General features: G+C 42.4%; 2 protein-coding genes across 2 annotated transcripts in view; one reads left to right on the forward strand and one right to left on the reverse strand.

Moving 5' to 3' along the window:
* Window positions 1-18,254, forward strand: part of UBAC2 (UBA domain containing 2) — a 97,102-nt gene extending 78,848 nt beyond the window's left edge. The window contains exons 8-9 of the mRNA XM_075090025.1: window positions 13,594-13,716; window positions 16,853-18,254. Of these exons, the coding sequence (XP_074946126.1) occupies window positions 13,594-13,716; window positions 16,853-16,960 (231 nt within the window). The 3' untranslated portion in view covers window positions 16,961-18,254. The remainder of the gene's footprint in view (window positions 1-13,593; window positions 13,717-16,852) is intronic.
* Window positions 18,255-23,970: 5,716 nt separating this feature from the next.
* On the reverse strand, window positions 23,971-26,421 carry LOC142055946 (G-protein coupled receptor 183-like). Its single transcript, XM_075090012.1, has one exon. It carries the CDS (start codon window positions 26,393-26,395, stop codon window positions 25,337-25,339), a length of 1,059 nt encoding a protein of 352 aa, XP_074946113.1. The 5' UTR covers window positions 26,396-26,421; the 3' UTR covers window positions 23,971-25,336.
* Window positions 26,422-26,693: the final 272 nt, after the last annotated feature.

Genomic DNA, 26,693 nt, shown 5'->3' on the forward strand with positions numbered 1-26,693 from the left:
CAGTCCCTAATAACATAATTCTGTTTTCCGTGATTTCTTGACATTTCAGTCTGATGAAATTGTTCCTCAGGTGGAAAGATTCTAATCTACTTTCCCCTATTCCCATTAGAGCGTTAATCAGTTTTAACATAAGAACTGAACTAGAAATTACTCAATTCTTGAATGTTGCCGTTGTAACAGAAAATGAATTGAAAGTGTCTGTTGGGCTACAAGCTGCTGGGAAGAGTGCAGCCAAGTTTCTTCAGATAGGAAGAAGAAGCCATTTCTAGTTATGAAGGACAGTCTTCATAATACATATTTAACTGCAAAACATGGTAAATAAGTTCAGAATGGTAAATTATAAAAGAAGAGTTGTTAACATTTTCTTCTCATCTTCTCCTTTCCTTAGGCTGTGAACAATGAAAGTGGAAAAATGTCTTTTCATGTTTGACTTCAAATAGAGTTCTTTAAAAAAGTGGAGGGGTTTAAGTGAAATAAATGAACATTGTTTGAAGATCAGTAAGATGCTTCCCTTTACAAGTTGCCAAAACACTTTCAAGTTACCTTCATGTTTAGCCTTTAACTTGAGTACAGCATTTATTTAACTGTTAGTGCTAATCTGTGAAACCAGTGGTCGGAAGGCAGTGGGATCAATGTATGAAGGTTTCAGAGAGGGTCTTCAGAAAAAATGTGTCACGAAAGCTTTTTTAAATTACTAACAGAATTTACTGGCCATCAACTAAATCACAAAAAGCATTATTCACAAGTGTTGATGTAGCGGTAAAAATGAAAAGCAGGCTAATTTCAATCTAAAAATAAAAACTGAAAACCATTTTCTGGCTTGCTGTACTTGGCCAATACTTTTGCCTTCAGAGCCTTGGAAAGGTATAATTTGACGACAGTGGAATTGAACAGATCAGTTACAGGTGGAATTTAGATGCTAATTTTACCTGTAGGAGTGAAGCTGATAAAGAACGCAGATCAGTTTCTTAGGGAGGTTTTTTTTGTGAAACTGAAAATAATCAAAGCTGCAAAGTATATATCAGTCATCAAATACAGCTTTGTATTGTATTCTAGGAGAATGTTGTGCACAATTCTGGAGTCCTAATATGCTGTCTGTAGGTGATGTGCCATAGGTGAGATAAATTAACATTTTGTCCTCAGCTTTCCATTTTGTTTGGCGAGGGAGGTGAACTTCAACACTCCTCTCTATGCTGTAGTGCAACAATTTTGTTTAGCTGCCCCTTGAGAAGGTGCTCTGCTCATTCCTCCTACTCCATTACTCTTTAGTTGATCTGTTTGAGAAAAGAGACAATGCGGTTTCCCTGTATATTGGTAGCATTATGGAAGGAGAACGCAAGAACATGATAGGTGGTTTTAATGGTGCTCCGTTGTCCGTTCAATGTGGCAAACTGTTTTGGCCATAAGGAGTCCCCTTTCCTAAATAGATGCTTTTTCTAGTAAGCTTATTTTTCTAGGGTTTGCAAGAAATTCTGAAGAATGTGAGCCTGACAAGTTACACAAACCAACACAAAAAGAGTAAAAGTTTAAGAAAAAAAAAAATTTAAAAAGGGGGGGAAAGAAACTGGAGAAAAAGGTTTCTTATAAGTTGTTTTTACTGTACCTCCAAGATACTGGGTGGTAAATAATTTTACCTTCATTTTTTCTGCTCTTCGCTGAACTGTTTTATCCAAAGCAGAATTCACTTTAGATGCTTTCTACAAAAAAAAAATCAAAACACAAAACAACAACAACAACAACAAAAAACCCCAACCCAGAATTTCTTTGCTGGCAATTCTTTGAGCTTTACCTTTCCCAGTCTTTCTCCAGTTTAAATGCTCTGGCCTGGAGGAGCCTCAAGCACAGAGCTGTGGGTGTGAGTGCGGGGTTGTCAGACACCCATAACTTCGAGGAGTAGGTTAAGTATGTGGTAGAATTTGAACATAAACCGCCAGCTTCATTATTTGATGTACCTCATGTTAGCCCTTAAATGTTCAGTAGTACTGTGTCTGAATATGTTGTTAGAAACTGAAAAAACTATCTTACGTTGCTGTTTCCTTGGGGGAGTATGGTTACATGGTGACTGATTTTTGTCTTGGTTTCCAGTTGCTGTGGATACAACCCTTAAACAGATGGTAGTGTGCATATTGAAAACTTTCTGTTCTTTTTTTTCCTTCCACGAATAATCCTGAGAAATTATGAACTTGTCACAAATGGAGAATTACTGAGCATCACCTCCATGCACCGTTTGAGGCAGTAGAATAAAATGTGTGCCATATATATTCATTCCCTCAAAAAATACCAGCTTGTATTTTGTTGCTGCTTTTAAAACTTTAGGTTTTTAGTTCTTTTCTTTCCCACTCTTTTGTCTGTCCTCTTTTCTAATGTAAATAATTTCTTATTTTTCTTTTTTCCCCCATTATCTGATCTCTTTTTCCCCTTCATTTCACTTTTACATTTTCATTCCCCACTGTGCCATTTTCCTCCAACATTTTCATCATCTCTTCCCCTTCATCTCCATTGTTTCCTATACTTTGTGTTTGCTCCTGCACAAAATCTTTCTTTCCTTTGGGGGATAGTTCTCTCCCATCATGTCTCACTGCTAGTAATCATGATGCATCATGAAGCTCATAGGATTTTAGGGATGGATGCCTCTTGCCTTTCTGTCATTCAGACAACAAGTAGTTGAGGTCTTCGGGCACTATTTTATCTTTTCTATTGGCCCTCCTCTCCTGATGTTTCTATTTCTTGATCTCTCTCATTTCCCAGCATTTTTCTAAAGTTTATCTTTGTGTAACCCAAATGAAAGCCCTGGTGGGAAAAGGGAAGCAACTGCTGCATCTGTACACCAGTGTGGTAGCAGGGGATTGACTTGACTTTCACTTCCTATTGAGAAACTTGGAGGGAGGTTGGCAGACAACCAAATTGCAAATAGATATGGGAGGAGTCCATGCCTAGGTATTACTGACGACACTGTTGTCACTGAAGATGGATGTGTGGGAGCCGGTGGAAAGTTGCAGAAATGGTGGTCAGCACCTTCTGTTGGCAACTAAATACCACTTCTCCTTTGGGTGCTCATCCCTGTGCCCATTCAGGAGGGGACAGTGTATGAACCTCAGTCACTTCATCCTGGAGAAACGCTTTCTGTATCCACAGAGCGTTTATTCCTTCATTCATCCTCAGCATGTTAAAGACACCATATTGCCTGCCTCTTGGTTTCTGTTCGGTTTCTTGGCTCAGAAAAGAGCTTCGCCAGGTTGCTTCAGACTGTGTCATAAGCCTACAAGCTGTATATGAAAATCTTTTCTGCCCTATCCTCCACTTTAAGCTTATTTTGTCTTTTCCCTCCTGTCTTGTTGTTCTATTCCAGCTGCCATTACTTTTCAGTGAGGCCAGACCCTCCTTTGATTCATATCACATGGCATCTCTATATGAGATTGTGCTTGCAAAGGCCAGACTTCTATAACAATGTGACTTCCTCTAATTGTGCATTCATTAGATGTCTTTCTCCTGGGACACTGGAGAGATGCTCTGTGGGCAGGCACACTGAGTATCTTTATTGTTATGGGGAGTCTTACATCCTGAGAAATGTGCAAGTTTCACATTTTGTCAGCTAAGGACTGCGAGGCTAGATTGTCTGTCTGATCTACCTTCTGCTTGTGTCTAAGTGGTAAGCTCCTGAACTTGGACAAAAATAGATTAATGGAGCGAAGCCTTTCCTGGCACAAGAAATCCCCCTTAGGAATGTTAACCTCATTCACAACGGTAGAAAAAAATCCCTCAGTGAATATATTCCCAGACAGTCCATTTCTGCTTTCTCAAAGAAGTGTAAGAGCCAGACCTGAGCATATTTGTTAGCTCTCCCACTGGCACTGAGATAAACAACTTTGACAGAGTATTCTTGAAAAACTTCACAAGTTTGATTACCAACAACAAGTCCTTCAAAGAGACATTTTGAACCCTGAGGACCTTCTGCAGCCTTTATACATTGCCACGTCCATATAAACTCTTGATCTCACAGCCAGGTCTTTAGATGGAAGCAGCTTGTTCGTATTGTTCCACAGTTGAATGTATCATTGTCAGGAAGGAATCTACCAGACTGCTTTACCTGAATAAACGGATGAGATTTTCAGCCAAGTGTTATGCAAAGTCTTACTCTCTGATTACATTTCCTTTCCAACTAGTCTGTGTTACTTAAGGCTACTTTGGGATCTGGTGACAAAATTGAATAGAAACTGCCTTTAGCAACCTTGCCATAAACTTCAAAGACAACTATACATTAGGGTATCACTAAGATAAAAATGTTATTTGAGCTCAGACTCCTGGGGGGGTGGGTGGAGGGGTGTACAAGACTTGACATATTTTTGAAGAATTCTGTTAACTAAGATGTGATTTATGGGTTTATTTCAGCCCATGAATGAAGCATGTATGCTGCAGCAGTAATCATTTTGGCCAAATTTAGACTCAGTATTCCTTCATTCTTCCCTTCCTCTGCATGCCAATGTACATGTGTGGACACACGCCAAGCCTTTTTTGAAATCACAGACAACTTCCGTGTTTGTAGAAAACACAATATCTTCTCCTTCAGACTCAGTGAGTCTTTAACTCATCCTTTGCTTTTTGGCACTCTTCTGGAATTTTCAGATCTTGATTATTCTCTGTAATTGTTTAATATAATGTTTTCTTTGAGGTGAGAATACGCCTGGTTTTGTTTCAAAAGGGGAGCTTTACTCTGGGAGGTCGTTTAGTATAAAAACACATACGCTGCTGATGTTGGCATGTGTGAACTCTGTGGGGTTTTTTTACTGTTTCATTTCAATAACATACTTGCAGCAGTTGATAACCCACTGTTATTTAGATATTTCTGTTTTCTTTTTCTGAATAACTTTTTTAATGGATTCTAGGTGTGAAATTAAAAACGTTACATTTCCAGGGTGCTGATCCAGGTAATGAACAGTTTATTACTATTTTGTCTACAGGTTACCACTTTATTTTTCCATCTTTTTCATGGAAATTGGCAATTTCACAAGCTGACAGACACTAGTAGTACTACTAGAATAAGGTGAATGTGTCTCATTAACAGCCAGTTGTCACAGTCGCAAGGCTAACTGTCTCTGTCTCCTACTCCTCACTAGCACCCCGCTCACACACTGGACTATCTTTTTTTTTTCTTGGACTGATGTTATGAAAATCTTTTTGTGTCTGACTGGGCTTTTGAGCTATAGCCTTTGAATTTGGTTTAATATTTGTAATCAGTTTCCCTAGAGAAGCAGTGGTTGGACAACTTCCTAAAGCAAAATACTTTGTTTTATTTCAAAACAAATAATTTTTTGAGAAATAGAGTTTGTTTATTCTCCTGTGTGATTGTTCTCTGCACTGAGAGAGTCTTGATGGGCCATTTCTTCTTCCTAGTGTCATCTTCTGTAGCATGTAGTAAACAAGAAGCATGTAGATCAGATAGTAAGTGGTTCATTGTAGTACTAAGGTTTTATGATTAGAAGTCTTGATATTGGTACATAACAACAGCAGGCCAGTTTTACCAGTTGTTCCTTAATGCACTGTCTTAAGAGGCAGAATAGATAGAAAAGTTTTGCCAAACAATGTTCCAAGTATGACACCTTATATATTGACTTTGGGATATCAACAAATGGAAGCCCCTCCTATTTGCAACCTAAGACAGAACTTGAATCTTTACATCCCAAAATGGGATGCTAATCTGTTTTTTTTCCTTATATCATCATAGACTAGCCCTTTATATACTCAAGTACGTGTTTATGCTAGTATGTTAGAGAATTTGGTTTTGAGGTTGATTTGTGCCCAGTATGTGTTATCTCAGCTTGTCAAATCAAAACAATTTTGGAACTCTGATTTCTCACTTTTGTTTCAGCCTCTACTTATTCCTCTTACTCTTTGAAGTAACGATTATCTGTCTACTCATCATGCTTTAATAACAGTCCACTGTCGCCAGTCAACATCCAAAGAGCCATATAGTAAGGATTAGAACTGTCTCCGTTTTGTGTAAAATGTCTAAAATGGAGCTAGCATTATTTCCTCAAGTACGGACTCTGTGTTCATGCTGGTGAACCTGCCTTCAGCATTTGGTGCAGTGGACCTCCCCCCCACCCAATTATCTCACTCAGCAACTGTTGTATGCTAAATGTAAGAGCAGCTCCACATCATGTCATTCCTTTAAAATTCAGCCGGTGATTATGATCAACAGCTTCACCTCTCACAAGGCACTCATAAACATTAATTTTTAATAATGGAAACTTACTTCTCAGTATATACCTGAGACTTCTGTGGGAAAAAGTGACAAGCCCCACTGCCAATAGTATGACACAGGTGCATGTTTTCAACTGATGTAGCCATGACCATACCTGTGATGTCACAGCACCAGCAAGAGCCCAGTTTGGATGAAGAACAGCTGACACAAGAAAGGGAAGCCAAGAAGTTTGGAAAAGTGCTTTGAAACGGTCATTGAAGACCTGTTTCTAGTGCCTAGAGAAGATCCAAATACCCATTTATTATTGCAAACAAAGTCTGAAAGTCCTGCTCAACACTTCCCTAATGTTGGAGGAATGAACAACATCAGTTCTTAAAAATGCTATCCCTCAACTTCTGCTTGAGATGAAGTATCTATCTTTCTTCGTGGCATAGTCACCCATCACTTTCTGGCTGCATTACTGCATCGTAGCAGTAATGAAAGGTGAATGTTACTGTGGTGCACAGTTTGGTACAGAACACGTATTTACCCTTACTGTCACAGATTAAACAATGACCTGACTTTTTCAGCGTTCTAAGCTAAGCACCAGTTTTTGGGAGTACCTATGCAGCTCTTCACTTACTGCCAGCCAGTCACTGTGAGTCAAATAACAGCACCCCTTCCTGTTCTGTGTGACAAGCATTGGTCTGCAAGGCCAAGTGCTTGGGCATGCACGAGTACATGAGGAAGCGTTCACAACTCTGCACCTCCCTTGAGTGCAGTAGCAGAAGCAGCCATCCCCACCTCACCTCCAAGGAGCAGATGTGCCTGCCCACTGGCTTTTCTGGCTTCTGCTACAATGAAGGCACCGTGCCTGTGCTGAACTCCCTTTCATTGTCTCTCAGGCAGCGTCAGAGGCCAGATTAAGGTGTTCCTCCTAGATTTCAAAGGAAATAGCTGATCATGCTTCAGAAAAGACCACATGTGGATTTCTGAACTTCTGTGACACATGAGCTCCTCTGGGACAGTGCAGGCATCAAAGTTCAGGATGCAGCAACTAAGAGCTGGAGACAGAGCCTCTTGGCTAAGGGGATTTATTTGTAGGAAAAATTTCCAGAGGAAATTGGAATATCATTAGAAATTGCTGGAGAGCTTTCTTTGGTGAAAAATTCTTGCCATCATTAAAAACAATGCTCAGAACGCTAACACTGTTAGATTTCTACCCCCTTTCAAAAGAAGGAAGTTGTTAAAGGTTAAAAAAAAAAAAAAAAAAAAACAAAACACACACACACACAAGAGGTTTGTCCTCACAAAAAGAGGCAGGCTAGACATTTGAATAAGTCTACTGGAAGTTTCACCATTGCTGTTGATCTTTCTTAAACAGTGTTCCGGGCAGTAGGTATTGTGTCACTCATGGCTATGCTTTTTGTTGTTGTTGTTGTTTATAACATCAGTATGTACACTTTGGAGTCAATGTTTTGCAGAAAAATTTATGTCTGTAAAGCAAGTAAGAGTTTGCTTCTTTCAGTACTTTTTTTAAAATGAAACCTTATTGGAAAGAAGACAGACAATATTTATGTCTGTACCAAGTAATGGCTGCTATGAAGAGTAGCAAACTTTAAAAATGTTGCTTTAAAAGTTGAAATGCAAAGCAATTTCCTTTTTTTTTTTTCTTTCGCTGCGGTTGTTATGTTAAGAAAAGGTGAACAGGACAGATATCAGGAGGTGCTTCCTGTTTGTGCAAACAGATGGCGAGTTGGCATTAACCATATACATGAGATAACATTATCAAAATATCTTAACCACATGCATCACTTTCAAGAGGACTTTTATAAACCATTTTCTTTCATTTCTTTTGAAATTACTCTAACTAAAATATGAGCAAATGTGACAGCTACTTAACTGGCTATTTGTTAATTGTCTGCAATACAACATTTTTAATTGTCAAGCTTTGGATAAGAAGTGCTTTTACAAAATATGCCATGGCAGGTATGTATATGGGAAACAGGTAGAGCTTCTTTTCAAAAAGAGAGGAAGAAATGGCATAACTGGGGTTTTAGCAGGGTGTACAATCAGAGACATTTGCTAGCTCTAGATATCTCGTCCTTATTCTATAGGGGAGGAAGATACTCCCTTCCTTGTAAACAGTATTGTCCCAGACACCATTAAAAAAAAAAAAAGGAAAGGAAAAAAAAAGGCATCAAGGATGTGACCTCATAAATTGCACCTTCAGTACGTAAAGCCCTGGCAGCTATCCAAGAATAAGTCATCAATATGGCATTTCCTTACAACCTTTTCTGCAATGAAGAGCTGCTATTTTCCCATTCCCTTAATATAATCCATTCTTAAATCTCATTCTTTGGTCATCTAAACTTGTGACCGGTTTGTTGTCTTCCTGTTACAGAAGTTCCAGCACCACCAGTGTTCTCCTAATCCACTTCTAGTAGTGATTTGTCAGAGACCAGTAAAATGGTCTCCTTGGTATGTTTGTATCCTATCAGGCAGTAACAGAGAATTTACAATCAACCAATTCACCCAGTTTTTGCACTGCTAAACCAAAGGAAACTGAATTTTTCTTGAGTTAAAAAATTATAATCTAGGAGCAAGGGAGGGGGAAAGGCTTACAGGCCTTTCTTAGGTGTGACCCTCACCTGTCTAGTCAAATAATTAATGAAGCAGTCTTTTTGTCAAGGGCTTTTCCTGATGACATGTGGAAGACTATGTTGCGGACAGAAATAAGGGCCCAGTCACCAATTTGTACACAGTATTTTTATGAATGATACCCTGTAGGCTGAATTTTTCAGTGCTTGTCTTTCTCTAGTTACGCAGCAGTCAGGACTTCCAAAACAGAGTTTCTGATTAACACTCTGAAAACAAGTATTACAGCTGGCAATGGAGACTGGAAGTTCTTCATAGCATCCCACTGTAGAGACTAGGACCAGTGCATGCAAGTCGATGGGCACCTTCAGCCTCTTGACTGCAGTGAGCTTGGTGCTGTTTTCACACTATAAGCAGAGATGGCATCCTCGAGCTTCTCATCCTGCAGCACAAACAAAGCAATGGAGGAATTAAATATGAAAAAAAAACTAATCCTTTTGCTGTAGTAAATCTTGCAGCATTCACACAATTGGACGTGGAAAAATTGGACTAGGGAAGCAGATGTGAACAAGAAATCTTGCCTTTGTGTGGATAACATGACAAGTGGCCACTGTCCTGAGCACTGAATGGGGGAACATGTTGGTTTATGTCATGTGCCCAAGGACAGCAACAGGCTCTCTGTGCCAAGGGCCAGCTCTGGTACCATACAGCTCTTCAGTCTTGGAGCAGACTTGTGTGAGAAAGAGCTGTGTTTAGAAAGACCTGTGAGAAGCCCTGTTGGAACCTCATCCACTTTGACTAGGAGTTGCTTTTTAAGTTCAGGTCCTTGCCCTTGGTCCTTGCTGAGCTTTGTGGATATGCCTATGCAAATGGTGTATCTCCTTCCCTGCTGCTGACCCATTGACTTGTAGGCTTGATCTTACACCTGCCTAGCAGTCTGGACTTTTGGCTAACCATGATTACTGTTGCTGGACCTGCTTTGCTCTTCTCACTCGGATCCTGTGAACACAGCACGTCTAAGTGAGGCCGCTGCCTTGGCTTGCCTTGTTGTCCCCCTTGGCCCTCAGCTTGCCTTTCCTCTTGGAGCAGCACCTGCACTTGCTGATCCCTGACACCTAAGATTCAGGGCAAAGAAAAATGTCACCTGAGATAATCTCAGTGGAAGATAGCCTGAGTCTGTCAGCTGTGGAAGCTGGCTCTCAATGCAAGAGTTTTAATGCATCCTCCTTATCTAGTCCTTAGTCATGTTAATTCCCAGCCCCCAAACCGTTTAGTATTAAACTTAGTTATTTTTATAACAAGCCAACAAACCAGAATCACAGAAAAACTGCCTGAATTTCATTATATGGATTAGATGGGCAGATGCCTGCCACTGAAGGTGCTGCTTGGGAAAGGAGCTTACATACTGGACCCTTGATCATCCTCACTGCTTAATTATTAGCTCCTTTTCTGCCTCTGTTTTGGACCACTCCAGAGAGCTCCGTTGCCTAAGACAAGGCTCCTGTGGAGGATAAGGAGATGGGTGTGAGCTCATCGGTGCTGGTGCCAGGGTTCAAGTGTACTGTGAAATGCATAAATATTGTTTGCTGATTCCCTGGTAGGGACACTCAGACGATTTAGAAGCATCACTTAAATTCATCAGATTGGATATCTTCATGTGAAATCTTTATGACTTCTTGCAGAGTAAGCATGTTAGCATGGTCAGAAACCACTGTAATACAGAAATAGTCATAAAACTATGAAGGGGAGTTCTGCAAAATAATTTCTGTGAGGAAAGATAGAGCATTGGTCTGGAAATCTCGTTCTACGCATGTTTTAACTGGAATTTGCAGTATTTGCTTATTTAAGACATTTTTTGCTGTTTGCTTTGGGTCAAATTAAAATTCACATATCTTCATGTATTTTTGCTGTGATAGTTAAAGTTGTCTGGAAGTCTTTACACAAGTCACCATCCACACAGGAAATCCATAGCCTTGATCTCCTTCTGTGGATCTAAGACATGAGCTGCACATCCTAATTTTTCCTCACCTTTATTCTGTGGGATTGGCCACAGCACCTGTCCCATAGTTCCTACTGTACTTCCCTGAATCTCTGGTCTTTTGAGCCTGACTTTGTGCGTGTCCATCGTGTAAGCAGAGGCAAGTTTGTGAGGGGAAAACTATTTTCTTGCAGTTAAGATAAAGAAGCCAGATGTGCCTGGTTTTGGTGCAGTTTGTGAAATAATATGCAGATGAGAAGTGGGCCATAATGTTGGGATTAATCCTAAACATTAGTGTTCACATACGCTTCAGAGTTTCGGTCTTTAATACTTGTTATTGTATGTTGGATGTTCTTACCTCATTAATATAATTAAGAACTGATGGGTTATGTTTGTCACAATTTCCAAAGGTAATTGAAATATTCTGAGGGCAACTGAAAAAGATCTTTTCACAACTATTTTGATCTAATTTGTCCAATCTGCTATTTCTGGGAAGGGGTTAGCAGTCTTCACATGGAACTCTTCTGAATACATTAGCCCACAACCCTAGTTTATCAAGATAAATGCTGTAAGCCTTCAAAATTAAAGTTACCTTTGTAAGGAACCTGCATTTTTTTAAATTGAAAATAATGAATTCCGTGTATGTTAATTTAAAATGTATTGTAAGTTTAGAGTAAAGAAGTAGACAAATCACTTTTGTAGTGTTAGGTGACAGCACATGGGACAGGGAGGATGCAAAACCAAACTAGAACAGGCAGCTCAGTATTGAAGCTGAGGGCACAGCTGGAAAGGTACGTTTATTTCAGTCTTCAGATACACTGGAATACTGCTAAATTAATATATTTGTTGTAGATTTTATATTTCACGTGCATTATTCTGTATGACTTCTGGTGCTTCAAAGCAATGTGTCATAGTCCTGTGGGTATTTTTCAATTCACCAGTTTAATGTGAATGACCCATGGAAGCGTTATTTGCTCCTCCTCAGGTCTTTTCAAAAAAATAAAAACAAGCAAAGCAGTATTAGAGTAGTGTTCTTGTTGAACTGTAGAGCTTAGTAGACTTTCAGAAATGGAAAGTTAATGAATTAAAATTCAACATAATTCTGAGTTAGGGGAAATTATAGATGGGGAAGTACAGAACGTGGGTTTCCAGATCCACAGAGTAGTGCAGTGGTGTCAGTAGAAAGTCTGAGATCCCTCTCTGGGTTTAAACTACAGATTAATTCTCCTTTTTACTATGCTCCGCTGTTTGGCTAATGCAAGGCTTATACAGAATCCTTTTGTTAAAACCTCATGACTCTGAAGCAAATGTTTTACATAGTACGCAAAATAGAAATGTAGATACATAATCATTTTTTAAATTCAAAATCCCTAACAGTGGAAACTGTGTCTTGCAAACCAGTGATGACTCTTAGCTGTTGTACATCTGCATAGGGAAAAATGCACTTTAGTATATAAGGGACTGGAACACTTCACAAGCTGGCATTTCAAATCTCATGATGCCTCAAATGTGGTTTTTTTTTTTTTAAGCGTGCTATTGCACTGCCCCCTGTGGTGTCTGAGCTGGTAGGATCTCCTCTGAGAGAAAGGAAGAAAACAAAGGAAAGGGCAGGAAAACTAAATAAACAAGTGGTTGGTTTTTTTTCTAGGAGCATGTTTAGTTGCTGCTGGTCTGATCGAGCAGAAAGCATTTAATGCTCATGGGGTATATAAAGGCAGGAAGAGTCCTCGCTGAGAGAGAAAAGAAAAAACTCTTTTAAGAGGAAGGTCTTCTGAGAAACGACAGTATAGAACTAAAATAGAGCAACTAGAGGAAGGAAGTCCATGTCCTATATATACAGAAAGGGAGGGGGATCTTTTCTATAGTAACGGAGGGAGCAGGAGAGGAGGAAAAGGACAGTATAAACTGCAAAGGACGTTTTAACAAATTTATAGAAAAGAGATTTGAGGTTTGCTCTTCTTCCCCGCTTGCAGGGCCTGTGGTTTTGATGTGATACAAAATCCCTTTAAAATGTTTGTTTAAGCTAATAAATGAGGATTAATTATTTCTGGAGAATTAGAATGCTTATACTTTAGTATTTGCACTTTATGTTCTAAACTTATTAACACAAGACTTGAAGCTTGGTTGTTAAAAGGAAGTTTCAGTTCTGTGATTTACACACTATATACGTTACTGCTGTATTTGTATTATTACTATGTAGTTGCAAGTGTTTTGGCACTGGATCACAGCCAGGTTTTGCTATGGCACTTAATACACGGAAGTTTGGTGAGGTGGTCTGTGTGTCTGTAAGAGTCGTGCTGGTGTCACAGAAGTAATCATTTGCATGGAAATCACAGGTATCCTGGAGGTTGGGCTTGTTCTGAGTTGCCTGGTGTGGTTTTGCTGGTGCACTGAGAATCCGTTTTTGCCTTTCCCCTCCACTTATTTGTTGCACTCTTTTTTTTTCCCCTCATTGACTCCAGCAGCAGTCTTGCAAAGCACTTGCAGGACCTGCTGTTGCATCTCTTGCCAGGCAAATCCCTGTCAGTAAAGGGAGCGGTCCTTCAGCCTCAGAAATCTAGCGCTGTAGTAAACCAAATCTTTAATGGTGGATGTGAAACATCCTTTCCTTCTTCTGTTGGCACTTTTCCTTAATTTATAGTGATTAATTCTAATAACTAATAAAGCAGTAGCCAGTCCCAGTTTGACTTCATAAGAGACTGCAGCAGTATTTGTTGTTTAATTAAAGTATTTTACTCAAACTTTTGCCTTTCATATTACATGGGATGGATGATCTTTTTGTTTAAAAATATCTGTAGTTCTTTTTGCAAAGACTGATAGCAGTGTCTGCTTTCAGGGTGGGATGATTAACTGGAATAGACTGTTTCCTCCTTTACGTCATAGACACAATGCGAATTATCAAGATCATCGCCCGTCTGACCAAGACACACCTCCACCTACCGAGGTTTCTGAAGAGCAGGTAAACATTCTTCTGTTTTAAAATGGCATTTAAAAAGTGGTTAGGAATTACCTCTACTAATATTTTCTTATCTGTTGACACAGTTTCTTAAATGTTCTCTAGAGCAGCGCAAATTAGAATATCAGATAACAGTCACAATACAGAGACAGTGAGTTGTCATTACCATCCAAACCAGAGTTACAAATCAGCATGGGTATTTCTGCTTTTATGTTTAACTGTTGCATTCAAGGATGAGATAGTTTCACTAGCGGGGGCTATTCAAATCTGATAAAATAAATGTTTCAAAGAAGGCAGAATGAGAAATAGATTTCATTACTGGTCTTGTAGATACGCAAGTTTTCCTTCACTGAGGTCTCCAGCTTAAGTTTCCAATTCAGTCATGTAGGTTTTTTGGAAATAAGAATGTTAATTCCAGCTGTGGACTGCAACACACACTTGGTCTAAAACTTGGATGTTTCCCTCAATGTGTTTGATTTCTGTGATGCCACAGAGAAGTTTGGCCCTTTTCTATCAAGTATAGATTCAGAGTCACTGTAGAGATTTAGACTTTTAGACTTTTGTTGATAGTTTTATTCTCAAAAGAGAGGATGATTTACTAGGAAATTTAAGAATAATTTTATTTCTGTATTCAGGATTTATTGCATGCAGCCAAGTTCTCCAGGTTGTAGCCTATCTGCAGTTAGCTATATTGGCCATTTTAAAGTCCAAGGGCTCTGCTACCCATGAACAAGAGTGGGTTTCAAGGGTGAGTTTTTCTTGCCCTTTTTCCTTTTTTCAGGGAGGTAAATCAACACTTGCAAGCACCACACTGTCATTTCTAGTTAGTTTAAAATGAGCTTGTCCCAAACAGAAATCTTTGCTATGATCTGATTTCTAGTTTTGATTCAATGTTAGATTATGTTCAAGATGTTCAAAATTTTAATGGCACTGATGGTTTTGACTGCAAACCTGCTGGGCTACATCCAAAAAGTTTAAAAAAAAAAAAAAAAAAAAAAAAAAAAAAAGAGCAAACTAACAAAGAAAGAAAAACCCCACACCAAAGAACACCGTCTGAGACAGAACCCAGAAACTTAGTTTTGGCTGACCTGAAACCCTACTCAGTGACAGGAATGGGGTGGACGTAAAGATTTCCCTGCTGGGTTGGTGGGTCGGTTTGTTTATTTGTTTTATTGACAAATTCTGCTTATGGGAACTTTTATTGTTTGGCTGGAACTAATGAAATAGTTATTAGTCTGACTTATGCTGGATTCTTACCCAAAGCTTTTTAGGCCCAGATTTATGACAGCAGTATACACTTGTATTTTCTCATGCATTGAAGTTGTAGAGCTCACCTGCTTGCTGTCATTTGTGATGCTGTCTAGTTACCCTGCAAAGAAAAAAGTAATCTAAGCACCTTTGATTTCTCAAAGTACCTTTGATTAGTACCTTTGATTTTGTACTAATAACTGCACACGTTGTCTTAGAATGGCAGAAATGCAAGGTTTTCTTCTGTTCTTCAGATTAAAATTTGCTCGTCTTTGCAGTGCTTTTGGTACAGAAATCTCTGCATTTCTTGTGGGTTTTTCAGCACCTTAAATTACCGTTACCAGTATGCGTCTCTGTTTCCTGGAGCTGGATTCAGTTCCTGTGGTTAAAACATACTCAGATAAAAAGAGCTTTTCTTTTTTACAATCTATTCCCTGTGAAGCTCACTGGATATTTCTATAAATGGGAACATTGCAATTCCATCCACCATTTCTTAAGGTTAGAATTCAAGGCAACTACGGTAAAAACCTTTCTTCTGAAATTTATTTCTGTAGTTAGCTTTTATTCCACTGCCTGCATTTTTCTCATAAACAACACAGTCTTAGATGAAAAATCAGACAGAGGAAACTTTAGAAAGTTACGGGTTACGAGATCCAGTTTGAAGTTACACTTGTTGCAGAGGTGTGACAAGTAACAATTCTTTTCTCTCTCTGCAAGAAGGTGAGAAACCGACATCAGACTGTAAGGGGAGAAAAGAGGGGAATGCACAAAAACGATCACTACCAACCAAGGTAGCCATTTTCAAACATATTGAAATGGTGTATTTAGATTAAGAAAAGGAGGACCCCCACCTCCAGGCATACTTGGCAGTAGTATATTTCTCAGTAAGCCACCAAAGCAGAGCAGATTAAAAACACTGAAAGTTCTGGAGGTGTCTTAGAAGAAGAGAAGGTTGTTTTTAATGGCACCTTTCTTTTAAAAGGCATTTAAAGCACTTTCAATACTAGTGCACATTTCTCTTGCACCGTGGGAAGAGTCCTCCTGAGCTGTAAACAGCCTCTGCTGCATTCCTGCTCAGCTTTGTTCTGCTGCTGCAGGCTCCATACAAACAGAGGAGGAGCAGTGGTAGCTCCCAGGCAGCTCCTGGAGCCCAGAACCTTCCAGGTTCAGTTGTGGTGTCTGGTCATAGGCTGTTTGGAGCAGGATGGGGAATGTTTTATGCTAGCAGTGGCCACAGTTAATTTTACATGCCGCTCCCTGCCCCCATGCCCCAGCATTGTTTTTCCCCTCCCTGGAAGATTAACTACAAAAGTGAGTCATAAGGTGACTTTCAGTAATATGTAATTGAGAATTGTAGATGTTAAATGTACTTTAGGTTGGAACTTAACCATGAATTAAAATGTGGTTATTTATTAAATATGGCCACATTACTTTTTAGATGTGGTATTTTGAATATCTGTTAGCACAGAGCAAAAAGGTTAGGTGCCAAGTACATGATATTGTAAAGAGGGATGGTCAAGTGGGTGTTGATTACCAAAATCACTGTCTTAATATGCCCTTTTCCAGGTGAGTCTTCCATTAAATGTCATTGACTTATGCTTTTTTTGAACTGGACTGGCTAGGGAAGTACAGGTGTGGTATTTTCAGCCAACGGTTGTTTTCAAATAAACTATCAGAAAGCAGTCATCTATGTCTGTGGCAATGTTTTCAAGCATGCTGTCCCAGATATGTCTTTGTGACGGTGCGTAGCCATGCTTGCTTACCCTCTGGAAAGCTTTTGAGCAGCCTTATCAGTGGAAAAGTGATCTGTGACACTTTTCACATGACTAATGCACACACAGTGTGAATAAAACTCTTGTTTTAAAGCAGTGTCACATTCTTTCTTTTCCAGGTTGCACGACTTATGGAAATGGGTTTTTCCAGGGGAGATGCTCTAGAAGCTCTGAGGGCTTCAAATAATGACTTAAATGTAGCCACTAATTTTCTACTGCAGCACTGATGGTTTTCTCTGGGAAGGAACTTCACTCGATGGGTTTGTACATGTATGAAAGAGGATCAAAGCCACCTGCTGGACAGACTCACGAAGGTCGTCCCTGCAAGAGCGTCAGGAAAGAGAAACTGGCTTCGCGTGACTGGTGACTCAAAGGGATGTTAATGAATGACACGAACTGTTCCCAAGCCTTCAGATCACTTGGTGGTTTCTAGTCTGGTTATCCTTATCAAAATAACTTTAGTTTCTACTTATTACTGGATATCACCTAAATTTATTTTTAAAATAAAGTAGGTGGTTTTTTCTTGTAAATCCTTGTTAGACATGTTATCAGACTTAATGACTAGGAAAAGAAGCTCCAACAAGCACGATGACTAGATTTACCTGTCAAGAAAAATGGCATTTTCTTCATTTACCAGTCTAATTTCTCTAGCTTACATGTTATTTTACAGTACTTGATTTTTGATTACAGTAATAAGAGGCTTGAAGATCATTTTCAGCTGTGTAAAGGGTTATGGGACTATTTTGTCATTCTTCAGAAAGTTTTATTAATGCCTGTAATATTTTATTTCTTGAATTCCTTTTGAAATAAAAGTTGTCATTCAGCACATAATACACAGATAGGATGCGAGAAGATTCATGTGCATATTGCAAGCTATGGTAAGTGACCACTGTAAATATAAATTTTCACAAACTGAGTGAATTGCTCTTCAGACACAGGTCGTGAAGATACTGGTGATAGAGGTGAATCGAATGATACCTTAAGATCAGAACTGAAATTATTTGAATGGCTTCCATGTCTAATTCAGACAGACTTCTGTAATGATGGACGTATGCTCAGTGTCCTATGTGCTGGTTTCATTTTTTTGAGCTGGCTACATACTGTCTTAAAAGAAAATGATAAAAAGCTAACTTTTCTATATATAGTTCTAGTTTTCTACTGTCAAATATGTGGATGGCCCTGCGTTTGCTGAATCCTCACTGACTGAAGCAACTTACTGTTGATCACAGACTGGAATATTAACCTTAAGGGTGATTCAGGCTAACACAGGAGGTAACAGGATGCTAATGCTAATGCCAAGGTAGTACAATATTGGTTTTGAAGCTTAGATTGATAAATTAACTTAGGTGGCTTGACTCAGAAGTGCTCAGTATTAGCACCTTAGGAGTTTCAGGAGGAGGGGTGGAGGGAGCTGAACATCTCTATAAAACCAAGCTGAAGTAATACAAGATTCCAAACTGTGACTCCGTGAAACCACTCTACTCGTGTATCTCAAACATTTAATATACGTTTCTGTATGTAGTTTTGTTTGTACGTTGTGTGTATGTAGGTGTCTATTTATATACACAGGCATATTTAATACATACATTTAGAGTAAGATACAGGTCATGAGAAGCATAACAAAGGCAATAATGGCAGGTGCAAAGGGGAGGAGGTGAAAGAATACAGCAGACAGAAGGATGTTTTGAACACGTGTACCAAAGTACAGACCTGCACAGTGTCACTTGGCCTGGAAAATATACTGGGAAATTACAGGACAAGATTTAGGGGGACGGAGATACCTTTCTGTTTGTTTTTTTTTTTTAATTGACTGATAAAACTGAAAAAAGTCCTTCAGGCATACAAGTCCATATCCAGAAATGACACCAAATTCATGCAGCTTTTGGCACACGACATAATTTTTAGTAAAGTCAATGCTCTGTATGTATTTTTTTAGTGTTTTCCAGTCGGTGAAGTATGGGGTTTTTTTTGAATGACGATGTTTTCCTGGGCTTTGATCAGCCTCCTTCAGGGTTTGGCTTGCTGTTATGATCACATTATTTAGGCAAGGTCTGCTCATAATTGAAAGGTTTTGTTTGTGTGAAGCTTGAGTGGCTCTCTGTGTAGGCGTGGGGTGTTTTTGTACCCAGAGAACTCTGGAAACCTGTCTTACAAGGGAAAGGGCAAATGTAAGAGAAAAAGCCCTACAATGATTTGTATATCTAAACAAGTTACATGTTTTAAAACAAGTACAGGTTTTAATTTTGAAAAGTACAGATATTTCCTTCACAAATATTTTCTCAAAAGTAGCAATAAAGACTAGTGAATTACTTTGGAAGTAAAATTTTGTCTGTAGGAGATAACAGTCTACCAAGCGCAGGATAAATAATATATGACCTATGCCCTTTCCAACATTGCCCTGCTCTAGGGATGAGCACAAAGAGCATTTATTCCCCAGAATTTTCAAACATGTTGAGTGGTACTCAGGACGTATAAGTGGATATTCTCCAAGTCTAAATCCTGTCTTACTATTATCTATACACGGGGTGTCCAAATGTCACCAGCTGTCGGGAAAACCCGTTTTGCTGAGCATTTCATAAACGTGTCAAACATAGTGGGTAAAATTCGAGTCTTGATGATGTCAGCTGAAAACTCCCCTTGGCATCTGTGAGAAGTTTGTGCTCAAAATGCTTCCAGGGTTGTGATTTCCAATCACACACACACACACACACACACAAAAAAAAAAAAAAAAAAAAAAAAAAAAAAGAGTGGTAAAAGGAGGGGTCTCAGATGCTGTTGGACACAGTTCCTGTTTCACAGAAGAACCATAGAAGAAAGATTCACACATCAGAGCTAGAAAACCACTCGCTTTCCACTTGGTGGTGAAACTTTTGTGGACCATTTCTGGGAATGCAAGGAGCGTGTTCTTCACAGCCTACGCAGTGTTTGTCCAACGCAGTTTTGAATATCTCATTGCGCAGTTTCTGTTTTGTGTGTGACCCGACGATATTTTTCAGGCAGCAAGAGAATGCAGAGTACTTTTCTACGGAGAGGATTTTGGGTCCCTAGGAAAATCACGCTGGTTTAAGCCCAAGATTTGATATTTTGAAATAAAAGTAGTTTCTGCTGTTAAAATTTCTCTACTAGACTGGGAATGTTGTCTTTTGAGACAACATTGGCGTAATTTATTGGGGACTTCCCTAGACGGTTATGTGATGCTTTTGAAATACGCCCACAGCAAGGTTTATATTTGTGGAAACCTGCCTGATAAGCTGCCAGGTTCTCAAGCCTTGACTTTTTGCTGAGATGCAGAATAACTGGGCTCTGTACCTACCAAAACCATTTTCCTCTCCCAAAATGAGTGTGGAAGGTTGCCCGCTACTTACGTGAGTGAATGGACTGTCAGAGTTGGTTCTTGTACCGACCTGTGCTCTTTAGTGCTTGTTGGTGCCTTTGTGAGGACACGACGGAGGAACGGTGTCATTATTTTTGTCTGGAACAAAAGAGCAAGCAAGCAAAACATGTTGCAAGGTACTGGGCAAAGGGCAATGGTTTTGGCTCTCCTGATTGTGGATGTGTGTATTTATACACACCCATATATGTGTATATGCATATGTATGCGTGCATGCATATGTATACGTCCAGAGAGCGAGTAAGAATATTTATGCCTTGGTTTGTTGAATTTAACTGGAGCTAAGAGTTTGCTGAAGAAAATTAAAAGTCTGTATTCAAAGACTCCCACCTCTCCAACACGTCTGTATTCAGAGTACATATGCAGTTGCGAAGGCACCCAAATTTGAAAACACTCAGAACCACAACTCTCATGTTGTAGGGGAACTGCATCTGTGTGAGGATAAATAAATGCACTGTATTCGTTTGAACTAACAGAGTTTCTTTGATACATAAGTGCCATTAGTTTCTTGTGTGTGTTCTTCCATGAGAAAAACCTAAATGAGATGAGCTTTAACTGGGTAGCTATAATAACAAGTATTTTATATAAATGAGTAGAAATACTACTTTATTAGGAGAACATGCAAACGCTCTGTGTGTTTATATATATGCACGCATATACCTGTTTTTTTATATATGTATACGTGCTTACTTAAAACATACTGGGTTTTCTTTAATTTTTAGTGGGATTACATTCCTCCTGTTCCCATACATAAAGGGATGCTTTGACTATAGAAAGCACACTCTTAATTGAAAATCGAAGAGGGTACGTGCTACCAATAGTTTTCAGTCCAAATATAAGGCAAGAAACAGATGATGGGAGCAGAGGAACGGTATGACCTGATGAATGGGTGCAACTGGTGAGAATCTCAGCAAAGTGGTGGTTCAACTGGCGCCATTTGATTTTTTTCCAAAGGAGACGAGAAGTTAGCTGGGCTTGCTTACGCTTGTTGGGGGCTGCTTCCGAACCTGAACAGGAGCAGTGGAGAAAGCAGGGATATACATACCTTAAATTCCAGGATTGTGGCTGAACAGAAAGCAGGACTGGGCCTTTTGACCAGGGATAAGTAGGGACCATAAATGCCATTTACGATTAGCAAAGGAGAGGACTTGAGGGAGACGAGGGAGGTGGAACTGAGCAAAAACAGAGTTTAAGAAAGGAGCAAAGTAGAAGATGGACTGCAGAGGACAGAAAGAAAATTTCTGCTGAGAGAAGGGGACGGAATGTCACATTGCGCTTCATTCAGTTTTGAAAGAAGTCACAGAGATTCTGCGTGGAAAATGCAAATACACAACATGGCCAATCTTGTACTGAAAATCGACTGGGTTTTCAGGGGGATCTGACTGGGGGATCCTTCCATTTTATATGAGATGGTACTTGCAAGCAAGAGAGAAGAGAGCATAATCCCAGCAACTCGGCAGCAAAGCAAACCCTGGAGTTGCCACAGTATGTGAGGAAGCAGATGCTTCTGGCTTTCAAAGCACCGTTAGTCCTGCCAGCCTGACTCTTCTCCAGGCACCCCAGCCCCGCTGCGGAGAGACCCGCTCCAGAAGGGACCCAGCTCCCTGCAGGTCCCACCACTCTTCCCACACAAGGTTATTTATAAACTGCCGTGCACATGGCCTTCCTGGGGAAGCAAGTGTGCTGCGTAAAGGAGGTGGATCGAGAGTTTGTGCTTGTCCCTCGCTGCTTTTGAGCGTTTGCTTTGCCTGCAGGGGGGAGTGGCATGCATGTGTGCACCTCTGAGAAGGCAGCTGTCACCCGCATCACCTGACCCAAACGATCACACTGGGGCTTGTTACGCGGCGATGAGAAGCTTTTATTTTAAGTAGATATGTGCATTTTTACATGATAATATTTTCCCAGTTTACAAAGGTGGATGTCGTGACCCGCAATTGCTTCAATTCAGCACAATTTAAAGCACAGGCTGAAGAGGTGTGTTGTGTGGCCCAGGTAGTTTGCTAACAGGTAACGTATCACTGTAACCAGGAGCTGTTGTCCCCCAGCATTCTCCTGGAAAGTTATTTTTTTAGCCGAAAGCATTAAGTTTGGAACCGCTGTTAAGGGGAAAAGGCAGTGCCATCTGAGCTCCGTGTGCTTATTTGCCATTAAGAGACGACTTGCCAGGCAGGCAGGTCGTCTGCAGAGGTCCCATCTGCTTTCTGCACTCACACGCGACTGCATGAGCTGATCGCCCTTTTGTGGAAGTTCAGGAGAAACCTGAAATGCACTGCAGTAGAGGGGCTTGGCTCACAAGGGGCTTTGGGCTACCGGGGTGGCGGCATGAGTTTGCTAAGGAAATCTTGGTTTGCACCACGTACGTGTATAATTTGTACGACTATACACGGGCATGGTAGTAGTGTGCGACTGCAAAAAGTTTACTCACTTCCCTTAGATAAAAATTCAGTTTTTTCCCTTCTTAGGAGGCAGCACGGCAGTAGGCTGCAGAGTAGGGTGAAGCAAGAAACACCTGCGTGTGGTGCAGTAGTAACTCCCCCCTGGGAAAACCATCAGGGACGCCGGCGTGCTGGTGGGCGCTCGCCGCACCCCTCACAACCATCCCTATCAAACGCACGACGTTCCTACGTGGCAGCAGGCGCGTGGGGGAGCACCAGCTGCACCTTTTTTTTTTTTAAACTTCGTGGGAGTATTTTTTAACCTGAAGTAAAGGTTTCGACTCCCTCTTCCGGCGGGAGCCGGTGCTGCCCCTCTCCTCTCGGCAGAGCAGCCCTGCGTGGGCTGCGCGGAGCCACCCGCCCCACGGGGGTCCTGGGTGGGCGCTGCACCCCGCAGGGGGCGCCCATGGGTCCCCCCCACCCATGGCAGCAGCCGGGGAGGGGGCTCCGGTGGCGTTTCACATGGCGGGGGTGCCAGTGCTGGTGCAAGAGCATGAAAGGTGGGAATACCTTTATTACTAAAATACTTCGGAGAAAAATAGAGCCCAATAAAGAACAAACGAGGCTCTATTCATGCTCTGCCTTTTCCCGAGAAGGCTGTGTCACAGATTTGCCTTTGCCTCTGGCATAGGCCTTCAGCCTGGCAAAACATCTCCAGGCTTTGAGAAGGAGGGTTGGCCACTGCTGCAGACCTGCGCTCCGGCGTTCGTGTGGAGGCTCGCTGAGACCAATAGCTCCAAACCACTGTTCTCCTGGCAGCCCCTGCCACAGTCGTACAGGAATTTGTGTTACAAAGATGACAGAGCCAAGCCCTTCTTAGCGCAAGCAGGTGACATCGGGGGCGACAGCCACCAGCTGTGGATGGCGATGTTCAGACTGGAGAGTGGGGAAAATGTTTTCATCCGGCGGGTGCTGCAGCATGGGAACCGTCACCTCGGCGGGAAGAGCCTCCTTGCCTGGCGTTTCCAAGTGTCGGCTAGATGAAGCCACGGCCAGCCTGGCATCATGCCAGCCGTGGTCCTGCTTTGAGTAGGCTGTTGGGCGAGGCGATGCAGAGAGGTCCCTTCCAGCCAACACTTCTTTGATAAGTTAACAGTGCGCCAGAACTGTGCAGCAACTACCAGCCTTGCCAGGATCCTTTAGGGTGTTCAGACCATTGATATCCTTATATTATTCCATACCAGCCCTTCCCTGTCCATTGTAACATGCTTTTTAGGACAGAGGCTCTCTTCAGGCCAGCGCTGAGGTTAGACCTGCTTTGTGTAGGGCTCAGACAACCTCCTGAAAGGACCTCCTGGAGTCCTTTTCCCACCTGAATTATTTTAGGCATCCCTCTTAGCCAGCCTTCAGCATGTCACAGTTACCCATACCATAAGTAAAGCCATCATCATCCAAAAGCTCATTTGTGCACATTTAAACAATAAAGGGCTGTATTTGAGACTATTATCAACTTTGTAGCCATAAAGAAAAGGTTATTACCTTAAAGAATGATTTGTAATAATCAAAAGTGTCCGTTCATGAAACTTCTTCAGTTTTACTTCTCAGCAAAATAAAGCTGCATTTTCTACTCTTCATGTCTCTGTGCGTGTCTCTGTCCCTTCCAGCCTCAAACATGAGACCAGCCATCACAGGAACTGTGAAATCCCATGTGTGTCTTCTTTACCTGTAGTCCAGCAACTTCAGAAAAGAGCCAAGGAGGTCCTTGCTCCTGCCGACCTCATCGTCACGTGGACTCAAATGCTGACAGGAACCTGATATCTCAAGGCTCCTCCTCTCGCTCTGGCAATCCTCACGTATAACCTGCCCTTAGCAAAGCTTTCGGACTCATCAGGGCGCTGGGTTCAAGCAAAGGTCACTCAAGGTCACCCTCAGTCTTCCTCCCCTTGTCCCCTTTCCTCCACTCCCTTCAAGCAAAGGAGTGGAAAGGTTTCCCCGGTGAGTTCCCTCAGGGTGGGTTTGCAGCCTTAGCTGAGCTGCGAGCCAGGCCAGCCCCTGCGTTCCCTTCCTGGCGACTGCTCCAGCGACTGCAGAGCTGACAGCTTTGAGGAAGGGCACCTGGGGAAGGAGCAGACACAGGCAGCGGCACTCCAGGAGCTCTGCAAATTCACATCCTCGCCCCTCTCCCTTGAGGAAGGTCTTTACTGGCAGCTCCCACGCACCCCGCGCTTACTGCTCACCCCATACGGTGCCCGGGTGCAGGAGTGGGACTCTGGGCAGGGGGAGAGCAGAGCTGCCACTTGTCGGTGCAGGAAAGGAGCTGTAAGTTACTTTCTTCCTGGAAGTAACATTCTAGCCTGTTCCTGAAATATTCTGAGTCTGTGCGCTCCATGCTAGCCATCCCAAGTCCCACAGGGGCAGTGCAGGGGACGGGGACAGAGAGGCAGGGACAGCTATGGTGGTTACCGGCAGCCACTGGCCCCACAGGGAATGCAGGACAGGCGTGGGAGGGCAGTGTGGTGCAGTGCTGGGAAACCCCCAGCTGCATTTGCCAGCCAGAGCAGTTGCACAAGCTGCCTTCTCTAGGCTTGGGGTGAAAACGGGCTTGTCCGTGCTCCAGGACAGCAGGTCCAGCAGTGTAAAGCACAGAGCCAGGCATGCGGAGCTGGGCAGGGCTCTGTCCTGGCTGGGTTGGCTTTGCAATAGCCCCTGGCTCCAGGCAGGAGACTGGTGAAGCCTAATGGAGGTGCTGGTCCTGCTCTGCAGCCCGGCTCCGGCTCCTGCCCGTTGGGGATGGTCCTTAAGCTGCAGGCCAGAGCAAAAGGGAGGGGGCTGCACTGCTAGACAGAGACAGAGCCAGGCGGCTGGCTGTTGCTGTTGCTCTCGGAGTGGGTCTTGGCAGTAGAGGAGGTGGCCATCGAGCCACTGTTCCTGAAAATGCGGAGCAGCCTCCGCTTGTAGCCCCGGAAGGCGAAGAAGTAGATAATGGGGTCAATGCAGCAGTTGAGATTCATGAATGCCACGGTGACTTGCAGGGACATCTTGAAGGCTTGCTGCTCACGGCATGACGGCTGGTAGAGAATTTTCCTGACCATGAACTGGACGATGTTGAGGTGGTAGGGGCTGAAGCAGAGCAGGACGGCCAGCAGCACCACCAGGATGACGGTGAAGGCCCGGCGGTGGTGTCCGTTCTTCACTGTCAACGGGTTCTCTTTGGCTGTCTGGCAGAGCTTGAGGTTGATCCTCACATAACACACAAAGATGATGCCCACAGGCAGGAAGAAGCCAAGTACGCAGGCACCCAGGAGCAGGTAGGGCAACTTGGGAATCTCTTCGAAGTTGAAGTACTCCATGCACGTCAGCTTGTCCCCCATCCTCCGCGTCATGGGCCGCAGAAGCAGTGGCGCCGTCTGCAGGAACACCAAGGACCAGATGAGGACACAGACGCCCCTGGCACGGCTCATCTTCCGGATCCTGCCGGGGTGCCTGGTGCGCACCACAGCGATGTAGCGGTCCACACTTACGCAGGTCATGAAGTAGATGCCCACATAGGTGTTCATGTAGAAAATGAAGGCTGTGACCCGACAGAACCAGTCGCCGAAGGGCCAGTCAAATTCCAGGATGTAGTAGGCGATCCTGCCTGGCAGTGCCAGGGTGAAAAGGGCATCGGAGAGGGCCAGGTTAACCAGGTAGAGGTCGGTGGAGTTGAGTTTCTTCTTCCTGCGCTGGAAGGTGATACAAAGGGCCAGGATGTTCCCGCAGGCGCCGAACACCAGCAGGGTGGTGTAAAACAGGGAGAAGGTGACTTTGGCGGAGAAGTGGTGGTTGTGCACGTTGCAGCTGCTCTGGTTGCTGGAGGTGAGGTTGGCGGGCGGGAACACGGCTTCTGCAACAGCCATTTCCGTGGTGCCTCGCGAGCTCTTGCCCTCTCCCTTGGAATAAGAACAGACATGAAACTTGCAGCTTATCGATAACAGGAACGGCACCCATAGGGCCAGCACTTGTCACGAAGTGAAAGGCCTGTCCCCTGCTCCCTGCCCACCCCCCTGGCAGCACACAGCTCGAGTCATTTGGAAAAACGCATCTCTTGTGATTTCGGTGCGAGCGTCTCAACAAAGGCTGTGACTCATTGTCTTCTTGTCACCAGCTCCTCTTACTTTTGTGTTTTTGCAGTCCAATCAGCACCAGAAAGGACGG

Source organism: Phalacrocorax aristotelis, chromosome 1 (genome assembly GCF_949628215.1).
Source record: "Phalacrocorax aristotelis chromosome 1, bGulAri2.1, whole genome shotgun sequence".
Lineage (NCBI taxonomy): Eukaryota > Metazoa > Chordata > Aves > Suliformes > Phalacrocoracidae > Phalacrocorax > Phalacrocorax aristotelis.